At 31.9% G+C, this 15,690-nt stretch overlaps 1 protein-coding gene across 1 annotated transcript in view; it reads left to right on the top strand.

The window, feature by feature from the left end:
• The window catches only part of LOC308649521 (jouberin-like), a gene marked incomplete at both ends in the record, with an annotated part of 53,355 nt that overhangs the window by 19,990 nt on the left and 17,675 nt on the right, over nt 1-15,690 (top strand). The window contains 7 exon segments of the mRNA XM_081295059.1: nt 1,339-1,520; nt 6,362-6,581; nt 7,643-7,646; nt 7,650-7,835; nt 10,908-11,003; nt 13,122-13,307; nt 14,643-14,795. Coding sequence (XP_081151185.1) covers nt 1,339-1,520; nt 6,362-6,581; nt 7,643-7,646; nt 7,650-7,835; nt 10,908-11,003; nt 13,122-13,307; nt 14,643-14,795 — 1,027 coding nt within the window.

Here is a 15,690-nt window from a genome sequence, read left to right as displayed (position 1 = left end):
AGAGAAGGATAGTCAGTTTGCTAAAGGGATATGTTAGTATATATAATATATATTATATATATACTACAACAGTTACCTGTTGCTGCATTAAAAAATTACCCTAGAACATAGCAGTTTAGAACAACAAACACTTATTGTCTCTCAGTTTATGTGGTTTCAGGAGTCTGGAAATAACTTCATTGGGTGCCCCTGAGTCTGGCAGGGTCTGTCACAGGCAGGAGTCAGGATGTTAGCTGGGCCTAAAGCTACTGCTAGTCTTGATAGGGACAATCTGCCCGTGGACATAGCCATTAGAAGGCCTCGGAAGATCTACTTCTAAGATCAGTCATATGCATGTTGGCAGATTTCAGGTCCTGATTGGCTTTCAGCCAGATATCATTGCCCTGCCACGTGAACCTCTCCATGTTTGCTATTCACAATGTGGCCATTTGCTTCCCCAGAGCAAGGGATCCAAGGGAGTGAGAGCAAGACAGAAGTCACAGTCTGTTTAAGATCTCATTGTAGTATTGGGTGACTCCACTACTTCTCATACTTAAAGAGAAGGGGGTTATACAAAGAAATGATTATGAAGACACAGGAATCATAAGGGCTGCTAAAAATACTGTAAATACAGTGAATCTTCCTTTTTTCATAGCTTTTTTGATGTAGAGCTAGAAAGCCATTCTTACTATAAAGTAGAACTATTTCACAAATTTTAATTAAAACCATGTCTTATATGACGATAGTATGCAGAGGGAAGCTATTATCCTTAAATAGTTGCAAACAAACTTTCATAGGCCAGCTTCTCTTTAAACTTGGTATACTTCTTGGCTGCTCTTTCTTATCATTTATTGGTTTATATGATGCAGATTTTTATTTTAATGATAGCCTTCTGAAAATATAGTCACACTGGAAAACACACGGAATTAGTTTTTACCTAGAAACCAAAAGTTATTTATCTGAAACCTCCTGAAAACAGAACAGACTTATAATGCTTTTTTTTTTTTTTTTTTTTTTTGCCTTTACACGAAGTGATTCAGAAGTTCATTAATTATTTACTTGGCATCAGTGGTCCTATGTAAGACAGATCTATTGCTCATAAAAGACTATTTTATTTTTTCCCCTGGGGTTTAGAGCTCGATGTGTTGACCTTGGGATATATAATTCCTCACCAAGCATAAAATAGTCCCTATAATACCTAGTTTGATATTTGATTGTTATATAAGAAAATACATGCATCTTCCAGCAGAAGACAACATATCCTTGCTTCTGTTTACCATTCACTCTGTTCTACAATGAATAATGATTATTATAATATTAATATATTTGTAATTTCTTGTACTTGGTTTATATTTGCAGCACATTGAACATCTCTGATGACACAGTTGAAGATGAACAAAAGAAGTACTCGCCAGTTGGAAACATTACTTCAGATTCTCATCAAGATGATGAAATAAGCTCAGTGGAACAAAATGCAGATGATAACATGCCAGATAACACAAAGTCCAAACCAAAAAAGACAAAAAAGAAGACTAAAGCAGGTTTGTTACACTAATTAAATGAGAAATGGTGTGCTTTTGACTCTAGGAATTTTAGTTCTTAAAATTAGGCCTAAAGATATAGTTTAAAATAATCACATGTATAATATTTGGTACTTGTTCTGGATTCATCTTGATTAAAAGCATTCATTTGTAATTATAGGTTGCTGTGATGGGTTTGTATTACTTGAGTCATTTTGAGTTCTTAATTTAATTAACTCTAGAATAATACAGACTTTGTCATTACTTTTGTGGCATACAGAATTTCTTCTTTAAACCATTGAGTTTAGAGTCCCTAAGTGGTTAAGACTCTGTTGTGAAAGATAGAAATGGTCAACAGTCAAACAATATTTCAGATATTCAGGCTGTGTCCCTGTATTAAACATGGCGTCCACCTGGTTCCTCAGCTAATTCAACTGCTCTCTCCTCTTCCAAATTTCCCTTCCCACTCTTGCTTTCTGTCTCTACATTTTCTGATTTTTTCCTTTTTCTTTGTATATTCTTGCCCTTTTCCTACCTGTTATTCTATTTTTCCCCCAATCCCATGTAATTGGTAAAACGTTGGGACAAAGATAGACAATTTTAGAATTTGTGGTTTTTTAGTCATTAGAGGATACTATTGATGTTTTCTGATTCTAGTAGTTAAATTAAAACACTTGTTGAAGCACAATATACATACAGAAAAGTATATGTATCACAGTGTATTTCTTAATGAATTTTCACATACCTATAAACTTGTTGTCTAAATCAAAAAACAGAACATTATTAGTCCTCAGACACCCTCCTCAGGCCCCCTTTCACTTTATTGCTCTGCAGAGATAACCACTACCTTGTTTGCTAACAGATCATTTTTGCACATCGATACAAATAAAATTATAAAGGTGCTTTTTGTGCCTGACTTCTTAACTCAGTGTTATTTTTGAAATTTATACCAGCAGTAAAGACAGTTGACTTTATACATTCTCAGTTCTTGATTTTGTACAGTATAGATTTCCATTGTATAAATATACCACAGTTAACTTACCTAACCTATTGATGGTTATTTGAGTTGTTTTTGGTTTTAGGCAATTACAAGTAAAGCTGAAAGGAACATTCTGTTCACATCTGTTGTGAGCATAGATATACATTTTTTGTTGAGCACAGTCTTGGAGTTGCTGTGTCATAGTTTATGTACATTGTTGCTCTAATCATTACTTTCTATTTTCCCTACTTGGTTTACCAATAGACACTAGCAGTGTTTGAGAGTTCTAGTTACTCCACATCTTCACCAGCATGTACATGGTGTCTACCTGGTTAGACCTCTGAATTTTTAATCATTCTTAGGGATATATAATAATATATATCCCAATTAACCTTGACCTTAGCCTGATCCCAATTAAAACTAGTAATGTTGATTCTTTTCATGTTTATTAACTGCTTGGATTTCACATTTATAAATTTGTTCAAGTCTTCTATGCATTTTAAAACAAAATAATTGTTGTCTTCTGATTGATATGTGACACTATTTTATATACCTAGATATGAATCTTTTCTCAGATATAAATATACACAAATAGTTGCAAATATGTTCCCACTCTAGGCTTTATTATTTCTTATTGGTAGTTTTGAAAAATAAATTTTTATATTACCCAGTTTCCCTAATTTTTTTCTTTGATGGTTAAGAGCTGTCTGTGATTTGTTTAAGAAATCTTCCCTAAGTCCTGAAAATGTTTTGCTAAAAGTTTTACTGTTTGACTTTTCATGTTTAGGATTATAGTTCATCTGGAATTGATTTTGTGTATGATTTTTTGGGGACGAAAATAGACAATTTTAGAATTTATGGTTTTTAGTCATTTGAGGATACCATTGATATTTTCTGATTCTAGTAGTTAAAAACAAGTGTTTTTTAAATTTAATTTAATACAAGTGTTTTTAAATGTAACTACTAGAGCAAGACATTTTAAACACTTGTTTTTTAATTTAACTACTAAATCAAGACTTTTTTTTCACATGAGTATATAATTGACTTAGTAATTATTTACTGAAGACTATCTTTTTCTCTTTATAGTGCAGTGTCAATTTTATGATAAATAACAAGACTATGTTAAATGTGGATCTGTTTTTATAGTCTCTACTCAGTTACATAGACAGTTTGTATAAAAAAATACCTTAATTACTATAACTTTATAATAGGTCATGATATTTAGTAGTGTACTATAGATTTTTTTCCTTCTTCAGTATTATCTGTGTTATTCTTTACTCTTTGCATTTCCATGTGAATTTTACAAGTGATGTCTCAATTTCCCTCCTCCTATCCACCTTAGTCCTGCCAACCAAGCTCAGTTTTGATCTAAACTGGATAAATCTAAAAGATTCACAATATACCAACTCTCTGAGTAGACCTGGCATTTTTAGATATATTTATCTTGAAATCTGTGAATTTGGCATGCATTTCCATGTATTTGTTTCTTATAAAATTTATCTTGATAATATTTTAAATTTTGGCAGTCTTTCTGTAGATTTATTCCTAGTATGTGATATTACTTAATAATACTGTAAAAGGCATTTTTTAAAAAATTTGTTTCTTATTTCATATGTACTTAAATTTTAAACATAGTACCCAGTAATCTTGCTAAATTTATTTATTACTTCTAATAGTTTATTCTTAGATTATTTTGACTTTTTTACATGTATGATCATTAATATGTTAGTAATGGTAGTTTTATTGTTGCTTTTTCAGTTATTGTATCTTATTCTTTTTTTTTTTTTCTTCTCAATACATTGGCTAGGACTTCTATTATAGTCTTAAACAGAAGTGGCAAAAACAAGTATTCTTTTTTTTTTTTAACCAGCCTTGACAGAAAACTCTTTCATCATTGAGTATGATGTTTGCTGTGAATTGTCTGTACCCTTTATCAGATTAAGGAAGTTACTTCTGCTTTGCGAAGGCTTTTATTTTTCTTTATCATGAATTGATTTTGAATTTTGTCAGGTACATATGTGATCATCTTATCAACATGATCATATAAATTTCACCTTTTTTTGTGTAAGTGTGGTTAACTGTTATTTAAATATTAAGCCATCTTTGTGTTCCTGGGAGGGTTGAAGGTACCTACTTGGTTGTGATGGATTTTCTTTTTTTTCCCCTCCAAATCTCTTTTTTTATTTGGCTTGCCATTACTTTGTATTTTTATATCTGTGGTCGTGAGATTAGTTGTACTTTTCCTTTCTTAAAATGCCCTGAATTTAGACATAAAAGTTTTGGTTGTCTTAGAAGAATTGGGAAATGCTTCATCTTTTTCAGTTTTTGGAGAAAATATCTAAATATTTAGAAGAATTTACTGATAAAATATCTTCTAAATATTTAGAAGAATTTATTGATAAAATATTTTAGACTAAAATTTTCTTTATAGGAAGAATTTTAATCAGATTTAGTTTCTTTACTACATATCAGAGTCTTCACATTTTCTATTTCTTCTGGCAACTTTGTTAGGATATATTTTTTAAGGAATATGTCCACTTAATTCAAATTTTCAAGTTTTGAATGTATATAGCATCAAGAAGGTTGTACCATTTTTTTTTTCATTCATAATATTGTCTTTTTTTTTTTTTTTCTCAATTTTTGATCCACTCAAGGATTTTTGGTCTGAGTCTTCAAAGACTCAGCCTGTAGCTTTGATATTTTTTTTATTGTACATTTGTATACTATTTTTTCTTCTATTTGTATAATTTCCTTCTTTGTACTCTCTTTGGGTTTGATTTGCTGTTTACTTCTAGCTTTATAAGATGAATTTTATAAGAAAGATTTTAGTCTATCTTTCATAGGCATGTAAGACTTTAAATTTCTACCTAAGTATTGCCTTAAGCTGTGTCCCTAAAATTTTTTGACATTCTGTATCTTTATTATCATTCAACCAAACAAAATTTTTATATTTTTATTTTAATTTATTTGGTTATATATTATTTAGAAGTCTGTTGTTCAATTTTGAGCAGCAATTGATTTTTTAGTTATCTTTTTATTATGGGATTCTATCATCCATTGAAAATTGACCAAACCTAGGCTTTCCTCTTTGCCTGCCTGTTTTGTTTCAGACCTTTTCCCCTAGTGTGATACGTTCTGCTAGCACCACCTAGCCACCAGAAGATTTCACTACCTCTCCACCCTCCCAGAATTCAATTTGTGAGGCAAATTGGCCATGTGCTTAAGGCTTCTCCGTTTTCCAGGTTTATCGCTTTATTCACAGGAAACCACTGAAAACTTTGCTGGTGAACTTCTTTCTGCTTGGACCAAATCTTGATTCTCAGCCCACACCCTGAGTCAGCAAATATTCCAGAGACAAAAGCAGCTGCCATTCTGTCTGTTTACCTCTGACTGAGTCAGTCTTTGCCCCACACCCACACCCACTTTCTCTCTCTCTCTGGAATTTTAGTCCATCTAGTACACTGTTACTGTAGTTTTCTAAGGTCTTTAAAATAAGATTTTTGCAATTGTTTGTGTTTTTTTTTTTTCCTGAAGAACTGACTTGCTGCATCCTACTACATTCTACTCAAAAACAGAAGTTCCAGTTATAAATTATTTGAATGAAATATATTACACAAAGAAAATAGATAAAATTATGTTTCGACTCATTTTTTGTTATTGGTGCTTGTTGGGAAAAAACATTACTCACCCTGCTATAATATAATGCATTAGTAAATATATTTTACTCTATGTGTGCTCTGCTGCTCTCTGGCCTTTACTTCTTTTCCCTTGAAGTTCCTTTGTTAACCATGTGAAATAATCATAGATCATAAGGTTTAAATCATATGTAAATTCAAATATGAGGCTAGTTAATTATAACATTGATTTTCTTCTATACATGTAGTTTCAGATGATAATGAAGACATTGATGGTGATGGTGTTCATGAAATAACAAGCCGTGATAGTCCAGTTTATCCCAAATGCTTGCTTGATGATGACCTTGTCTTGGGAGTTTACATTCACCGAACTGATCGACTTAAATCAGATTTTATGATTTCTCACCCAATGGTAAAAATTCATGTGGTTGATGAGAATACTGGTCAATATGTCAAGAAAGACGATAGGTAATATTTTTAATAATGCAGCTAATCCTTGACATTGAAACTGTATGCAGTAGAAGTTGGTATTGTCAATGGAAATAGAGTTATGAATTTGTGTAAGAGTAGTCGACTAGTTCTAAGTGTTCATCTACCATCTAACTGATCAATATGTTTTCGCAAAAGAACTGGAGAACATTTGTTCATTTCAAGTAAAAGAGGTTCTCCCAAGCTAATTAATGCCACAAAACTTTGAAAATCATCTTATATTCATGTAAATGTTCTAGTTGTGTAACTCAGTTTTTTTTTTAAATTAATATGTTACCTGTCATTTGCCTTCAGTGAGGTAAATGAATCTTGAATTTGCTATTGGCAATACATACTTGAGGGCCAAGTAAAAGAACAAGGTAAATAAAATAGATGATGATACTAACATTCAAAAAATTAGTTGTTCAGAAATATGGCAGTGGCAGAAAACATGAAAATTGTCAAAAAAAAAAGGGCTTTCACTTATTCAGTTGTAAAGAAAATGTGATAGCTCCAAAAATTGTGCTTTTTTTTTTTTTTTTTTTTTAGTGTACCCAGGATTGAACCCAGGAGCACTAAACCACTGAGCCACATCCCCAGCCCTATTTTGTATTTTATTTAGAGACAAGGTCTTACTGAGTTGCTTAGCACCTTGCTTTTTCTGAGGCTGGTTTGAAATCATCAGCCTCCTGAGCCACTGGGATTATAGGCATGCATCACCACTCCTGGCCCTGTCCCTTTTTTATATTAACTTATTGTGCTATCATCATAAATTTGTTTAAAATTCTGAAGGAATTGCTTTATTTCCACTATATAGTGAAGGTATAATTATGTCTCACTTTATGTTCCTATAATTCTGTGAAAACTGATGGTATATAAATACAAAATGATAGTAAGGCACTATTTTACTTTAAAGTTTTATGAATTTATAATTTTCTAGATGAACTATGAAAATAATTTTTCCTTTTATATTATGATTTATTATTTCTGGTTGTGTATCATAATTTTTTCTCATCTAAAAATTATGAATTTTGTTGACAGAAATGTCTTTCTTTGAACAGTGAATGACCCGTGTCATCTTGCTATGAAAAAGAGAATGTGGATTATATTCTTCCTATTATGACTCAGCCTTATGATTTTAAACAGTTAAAATCAAGACTTCCAGAATGGGAAGAACAAATTATATTTAATGAGAATTTTCCCTCTTTGCTTCGAGAGTTTGATGAGAGTCCTAAAGTCATCTTGTTCTTTGAGGTATGAATTGGATTAAACAATTCAAACTAAATTTTAGTTAATATTTAATTGTGCAAACATAAGTTGTTAAATGTAAGTGGTAAGTAGTTCAATAATTCAACAAAGTAGTGTGCAGTATGCTGTGAAGGTACAGATAAAACAGTGATAGTTTTCCGTGCCAGAAGTTAGCCATTTGACCTATGCTGTGACATCATTTAATCCTTACAGCAGCCTCATGACTGTTAATTAAAGTGATAAATCTTATCTGTATGAGTGCAGTCCTCCATTTACATAGTATAAGCTTATTTAACTGAGTATCAGACTCCATAAGAATATGTGTACCACCTGGATTAAAAAAAAAAAAAGAAAGAAACATACATAGATCAGTTAACTAATACAATGTCATATATAACCAAAAATGATGAAGAACTTATTAGATGTGAAGTGAAGGGTCAGAGTACTCAGAGAAAGATTTATAAAATAGATAGTCTTTGAGCGGATTTGTAATTATAAGTTTTTCCTTTTTTTTTTCCCCCACTGAAAAGGATATCAAGGTTTGGCGTAGAGTGATTTCCTTTAAGTTACTCCAATTTTTAAGTTAGGTAATTTATATTTGATGATAATTTCAACCTTGAATACCACATTTAATTTCTCTATTTTATGTTCTCTCTCTGCTAGCAAAGTGAAACAGAGAAAGCCTGCTTTCCAGTTTAACCAAACTGGAAAATTTTAGTATGGGAACAAGGTGCCTGGCATGACAGGAGCTGATGTTTCATTTTGTAGAATGGCTTATTTTTATGATCCTTGACTTTCAGATTATTTATGTTTGTTTATAATACAAATATTCTATCATTTCATCTATGATTATGTTATGTGTAATGTATATAAAGTTTCTAATTTTTTAAAAAGAAATGTAATTTGTATCTCAAGGAATTTTTTTCTTTGTTCTAGAAACTTGTGATTTGGGGGTAACCCGTAACGGGGTCCTCTTTAGCCCCTGCAAGAGTCCTGTTTCTATACTTCACACTTGAATAAATCCCACTCCTTTAAAAAAAATAAGAAGAAGAAAAAGAAAGAAAGAAACTAGTCATTGTGATTTATTATATGTCATTTTATAATCACTTAATTATTAAGTGGTATAAGAATGATAGATTATTGGATTATCAATTTTGGTTACTTAAGTTTTACCACAGTGTGTTTCCTGCCTGCTGATTTCAATTTTTGAAGAATTTATTGAGGAAAATTTTATAATGTTCATCAGAAGTCTTTAAAACTGTTATTCTACTCCAAGATATTTATCCTAAAAGGAAAGTAACATGTGTACAAAGATGTATATGCAAATATTTATTTCATCTCTGTTTATGGCAAAAACTTGAGAGACATTAAGGAACCTAATTTTAATCAGTAACAGATTTGATTAAATAAATTATGGCTTTTATTACATTTATTTTGTTTTATAATACAGAAATTTAGGTAGACTAGTCTAGGCAGCCATTAACATGATGATATTCATAGGTTGCAATGACATGGAGATATAGCCAACACATGCTATATGAAATAGTTTGCAAAAGAGTGTGGTATTTGTAGTCACATGCTTACATATATTTAGAAATGCACAGAAAAAGGTTTACATTTGTATAAGCCAAATGCTAATGGTAGTTATTTGTAGGTCTGGATTACAAATTGTTTTACTTTGCTTCTGTATTTTTCTATATTGTCAGTGCTTTTTCACTGGACATGTATTATATCTGAAACAAGATTTAAGAATCTAAAGAATAGGGATGGATGAAATCCATATTAATGTTTAAGCAGTCTTCTATAAAGTTTTAATATCTCTCAACTGATCTTTTGATAACCATGAATGCAAAGCAATAGCCTCTAACAAGTACCTAGAATCAATCTCTGTGGCAGGTTGATAGCAAATCCCTGAGATTTAATATATGGATAAGATGAAGGTATGAAAGAAATCTCTTGAGAAGCCTAATTACAACATGTATCCAAAGAGAAAGCCCCCAACTTCAGGAAGGTGATCCAAGCAAGGATTCAGAAAAAATGTCCTGAGTTTTTAAAATAATGAACCCTTTGAAGTCTGCTCTGATACATATTAAATGATAAAACTTAAGAATTTTATGCCTGGTGTATTTGTGCCTAGACTGCACTTAAGTAATTATCTTTTACATTTAGGTGACACATTATAATTATACATATTTATGGGTTACATTGTGGCATTCCCATAAATGCATACAATGTAAGATGATTAGGGCAGTGTAGTTGGCATAGCCGTAATATTTGAGGTAATTAACTCTTTGCCTTAGGTTTAAAATAAATCTTAATAAAAGATTTACTAATAAGAGATAAGAGATAAAGTGGCCAAAAAATGAACCCTCAATAGCGGAGTTAACTCAAAGGTGAATGAAATGAGATAAAAATGATTTTACTCTATATAAAGAACACATTTTTAAATATTCAAATGATTTTTTAAAAAATTTTAACAATATGGGGCTGCTCAAGCAGTAGCCTGGCATGCGTGCGGCCCGGGTTCGATCCTCAGCACCACATACAAACAAAGATGTCGTGTCCGCTGAAAACTAAAAAATAAATATTAAAATTCTCTCTCTCTCTCTCTCTCTCTCTCTCTCTCTCTCTCCCTCTCCCCTCCCTCCCTCCCTCCCTCCCTCTTTAAAAAAAATTTTTTTTTAACAATATATTAGGCTGGGGTTGTGACTCAGTGGTAGAGCACTTGCCTGGCATGGGTGAGGCAACTGGGTTCAATTCTTAGCATCATACACAAATAAATAAAACAAAGGTCCATCAACAACTAAATTTTTTTTTAATTTTTAACAATATTTTATTAGAAAATATTAAATTTTAGATAGTCTAGTATTCTATGAAGTAATTTTTGGAATTTACTTGCAGATTGTTGATTTTTTTTTTTTAAATTTTTTTTTGAGAGAGAGAGAGAGAGAACTTTAATATTTTTTAGTTTTCGGCGGACACAGCATCTTTGTTTGTATGTGGTGCTGAGGATCGAACCCGGGCCGCACGCATGCCAGGCGAGCGTGCTACCGCTTGAGCCACATCCCCAGCCCCAAGATTGTTGATTTTTTGAGCATGGATGAAATTAAGAATAACTCTGAGGTTCAAAACCAAGAATGTGGCTTTCGGAAAATTGCCTGGGCATTTCTTAAGGTATGTTTTTCATTCATTTTAAACACATTTAAAATAATCTCCAGATTTGGTTGCTTTTCCCTAGACAGTTTAGTCTCATATAAGGAGTTAGAACTTAAAGGAAGATTGCATCGTGAAAGTGATGTTAACACAAACTTGGAGACACTCGTTAAGAGTCTCAAATATTTACTGATTGCCTATCCTCTACCACTTCCACTTTTTGGTCCTGGGGATGCAGCACCAAGTAAGATATATATGACCCTGCCAATTTTATTCAATTCAACAGATATTCAGTAAGCCATTTCTATGTGCTGGCCACTGTTTTAGTCAGTAGACTTAAAGAAGACAAATTTGTTGACCTCATATTCTAATAAGAAAAACAAGCATAAAATAACTAAATAGATAATTATTAATTTTTGTAAATACTGTGAAGAGTTATGGGTTGGATTATGAAGCAAGGGTCCTGTGGGATCAGGAAAACTTTCCTAAGGAAGCACTACCTAGGTGGGAGCAGTGGAGTGGAGAGTTCTAGGAAAATCCAGTTATTATAAGTAGCAAGATCTATTCAGATAACAACAACAACAAAAAAGGCTGCTAAGATTGGAGAGTAGAGACTGAAAGAATGGTGCATAAAGAGGTTACTGAGGTCAACAGGGTCTTGATTACATAGGACTTTCAAGCCATGATAAAATTTTTAAAAAGTAATAGGAAGTCATTACAGGATTTAAACAAAAGGATAAAACAATCTGAACCATGTTTTGGAAAGATTACTTTGATCAATGTGAAGAATGGAGTAGAATGAGAGCAATTGTATATCCTTGAAGATCCACATAGGAAATTCTTGCAGTAGTCTGATGTCCTACTTTTGATTTCATCTGAAATTCACTTCTCTTGGACCCACTTTCCTTTTCTGTCCTTCAGATTTGTAAATGCAGTTACTTACTGGACATTTTAATTCAAATGACCTATAGATATCTCAGACTCCCCCAGAGTGAACAAACATCCTAACTAATCTCTTACCCATTTTCTCTCTTCTTTTTTCAGTTGGTAGTACTGCCATCTTCCCAGTCTCCCAGTTACACTGTCCATTTTGGTAGCTGCAAGCCACTTGTTACTAAATAAGTTTAGATTAATTAAAATTAAATATAACTATGAATTTGGTTCTACAGCCCCTTGTGTTTTGTAGCCCCATGTGACTAGTGGGTTCTGTTCTAGAAAGCACAGGTGTAGAGCACTTCCACCATCATAGGAAGTTCTATTGGACAGTACTCCCTTGGAGTCTTTCTTGACTCTTTTAATGTTTCAAGTTATCAGTCAGTAAATGTTATTAAATATGTCTTCTGCACTCACTGACTACTCTTCTTTTGGTTTAAGTCACCTTCATACTGTGCCCAAGCTAATGTAAATTCTCACAACTATCACTCTACTTACTCCTAATTTGTACAGGACACAAATATTAAAAAGATATTTCCTAAGGCTTGGGATATAGTTCATGGTAGAGCACTTGCCTAGCATGTGTGAAGCCCTGGTTTTAAGCCTTAGCATTGCAAAGAAATAATTGATTTCCTATTTAGAGTTGTGTTCTATTGAAAGAGTTGGTGAGATTTTTGAATTTTTCTAATAAGAATCTTTACTTAATTCATTTTGTTTAGTAGGTTTCTTTAAATAGACCATTTTAAGAAGATGAACTAAAATATTGGGAAAATATAATGATTTGTTTGAATTAGTTTAAGTATCTTGATGATGTTGACTTTTTAAAAACATAATAATTTAACCATTAAAAATAGTAATAAGGAATAAATGGGAAATTGTTTCTGTTTAATATGTATTGATCACTCCTTTGTGCAGAGTGGCATCTGGTTCAGTAATGTAAATGCTTTGTATTCTGAAGTGGTTGTACAGATAAAAAGGGGGCTATTGAAAAAAATATTTTACCTGTCATTTGGTTTACCTTTATTCAAAAATAATCCGAATCTGTACTTAACCAACTATGTCAATGTTCTTTCCTTTGCTTTATAAATCCAAGAAATTTCAGCATGCCACATTGATCATTTATAAAAGAGTTTCTGACTACATATTATTGCTTTATTGTATTATTTATTTTCTGTGAAAGTAATATTTTATATGAATTCTTTTAAGCTACTGGGAGCCAATGGAAATGCAAATATCAATTCAAAACTTCGCTTGCAACTGTACTACCCACCTGCTAAACCTCGATCTCAATTAAATGTTGTTGAGGTTTTTGAATGGTGGTCCAAATGTCCAAGAAATCGTTATCCTTCAACATTGTATGTAACTGTGCGAGGACTGAAAGTTCCAGACTGTGTAAGTTAATAGCACATACAAATGTATACCTTCTATTGTTGAAATTAAATGATGATATAATATGTTTTCCAGTTTTAAAAAGATAGGTCTCAAAATTTTTAATGGATTTTTATAATAGGAAAATGCCTGAAGAGATGATATATATTAAGCTTATGGTTAATAATGGTTAATACTCAGAGAGATACTTAAATGAATTTTAAGTTTTTAATGTAGATTTCAGTGTTAGAAAAAAATGTTAAAATTTGTTGTTTTTTTAGTTAAAATGAAAGGATGATTTTAAAATTATGAGAAATATATTTCTTATAAAGGGCCTGATAGTAAATAATTTAGAGTTTATAGACCATATAATCTCTCTCAAAATTACCCAAATTTGTAGTGTAAATGTAGCAATATAGATATGGAATCAATCAATAAATAAATGGATGTGATGTGTCCAAATAAAACTTTATTTATTTATTTGTTTATTTTTTAATATTTTTAGTTGTAGATGGACACAATACCTTTATTTTATTTATTTATATGTGGTGCTGAGGATCGAACCTAGGACCACACACATGCGAGGCAGGTGCTCTACCACTGAGCCAAAACCCCAGGCCCCAAAATTTTATTTTTAATAAAATAATCTTGGGCTGGGGATGTGGCTCAAGCGGTAGCGCGCTCGCCTGGCATGCGTGTGGCCCGGGTTCGATCCTCAGCACCACATACCAACAAAAGATGTTGTGTCCGCCGAGAACTAAAAAAAAATAAATATTAAAAAAAAAAAAATTCTCTCTCTCTCTCCTCTCTCACTCTTTAAAAAAAAAAATAAATAAAAAAATAAAATAATCTTTCAGGTCAGTTGCACTTTCTGTAGCTGATTTTATATACTTTGACCACATGGTCAATTGGTTTGAATGGAGTTAAATCACTAAGAAATAAGGGTTTTTTAAATTTTTAAATAAGGGTTTTTATAATATTAGTTTTGTCATTTCAAAAAAAAATAAGATGTAAATATCATAGTATACCATAGCCATGGTAAAATATCAGATAGGTATTAATGAGGAAATGAAAATGAAAGGACAAGGTTATTAGAACCATTTCATGCAACCATTAGAATCAACTTTTTTCAAACTTTTAAAACTTTTTGATTATAGAACTTTTACTTGAAATAATGAAAAAATAAAAATAGAATTTTTTTATGGATTGCCTTTTATAAAACATTTCGATATTTGTCTCCATATTTTAAAAGCAATATATATGTATAAATGTGAATATATATATACATAATATACATATTTTTTTTTGCTAGGAAACATGAATGTGATATAAATTTTCTCATTTTCTATACATGTCTAGATAAAACCATCTTACCGCTCTATGATGGCACTTCAGGAGGAAAAAGGTAAACCAGTGTATTGTGAACGCCACCGTGAATCAAGTTCAGTCGACACAGAACCTGGATTAGAAGATTCAAAGGAAGTAGTAAAATGGAAACGACTTCCTGGGCAGGTGAAGTATTTAATAATACTGGATTGATTTAGATATTTACTTATTACCTTAATCTTAGACTTTTAATTAATCCATTTGACAAATAATAGAATTCCTATTATATGTATAGTAGATTTTTCATTTGGGTACCAGAGAAGTTATATTAGTTTGCTATGGCTGCTATAGCAAAATACCACAGGTGAAGCAGATGTTTATTCATTCATTCATTTGTTTGTTTATTTATTTATTTATTTTGTGGAACAGGGATTGAACCCAGGGATGCTTTACCACTAAATTGCATCTTCAGTTCTTTTTATTTATTAAGTTGCCAAGCCTGGCCTCGAACTTGTGATCCTACTGCCTTAGCCTCCCAAGTACCTGAGATTGCACACAGACCTTTATTTCTTACTGTTCTAGAAATAAGTGCCAAATTGTTGTTAGCTAATTTGATTTCCTAATTTGATGAAAATCCTCCTGGCTTACAAATGTCCTCCTTGCTATATCCTCACATGGTGGAGAGAGAGAGAGAGATTATGTACCACATGTTTCTTCCTTTAAGTGCAGTGATCCTATTTATGAGGACTCCACATTTATGATCTAATAAGCTCTCAAAGGCCCCGTCTTTAAAAACCATCCCATTGGAGATTAGGGTTTCAATATATGAATGTTGATTAAGGTGCCAGCAAGGCTGATATCCTCTGTGACATCTCCTTAGCTTGCAGATGACTACCCTCTTGTTGCTTCTTCTCATCATCCTTTCTTTGTGTATGTTTATATCAGGTGTCTTTTCCTACTAGAACATAAGTCTGTTGGATTACTACCCTACCCTAATGACTTCTTCTTACTTAATCATATTTTTTTAAATACTCTTATCTCTACTGCTACTTTAACATGAATTGGGAAATGGACACTATTT

This window comes from Spermophilus citellus (genome assembly GCF_964194105.1).
Source record: "Spermophilus citellus genome assembly, chromosome: 5".
In the NCBI taxonomy this organism is placed as follows: Eukaryota; Metazoa; Chordata; class Mammalia; order Rodentia; family Sciuridae; genus Spermophilus; species Spermophilus citellus.
Note: the sequence above shows the minus strand (reverse complement) of the source record. Positions and strands in the feature narration are given on the sequence as shown.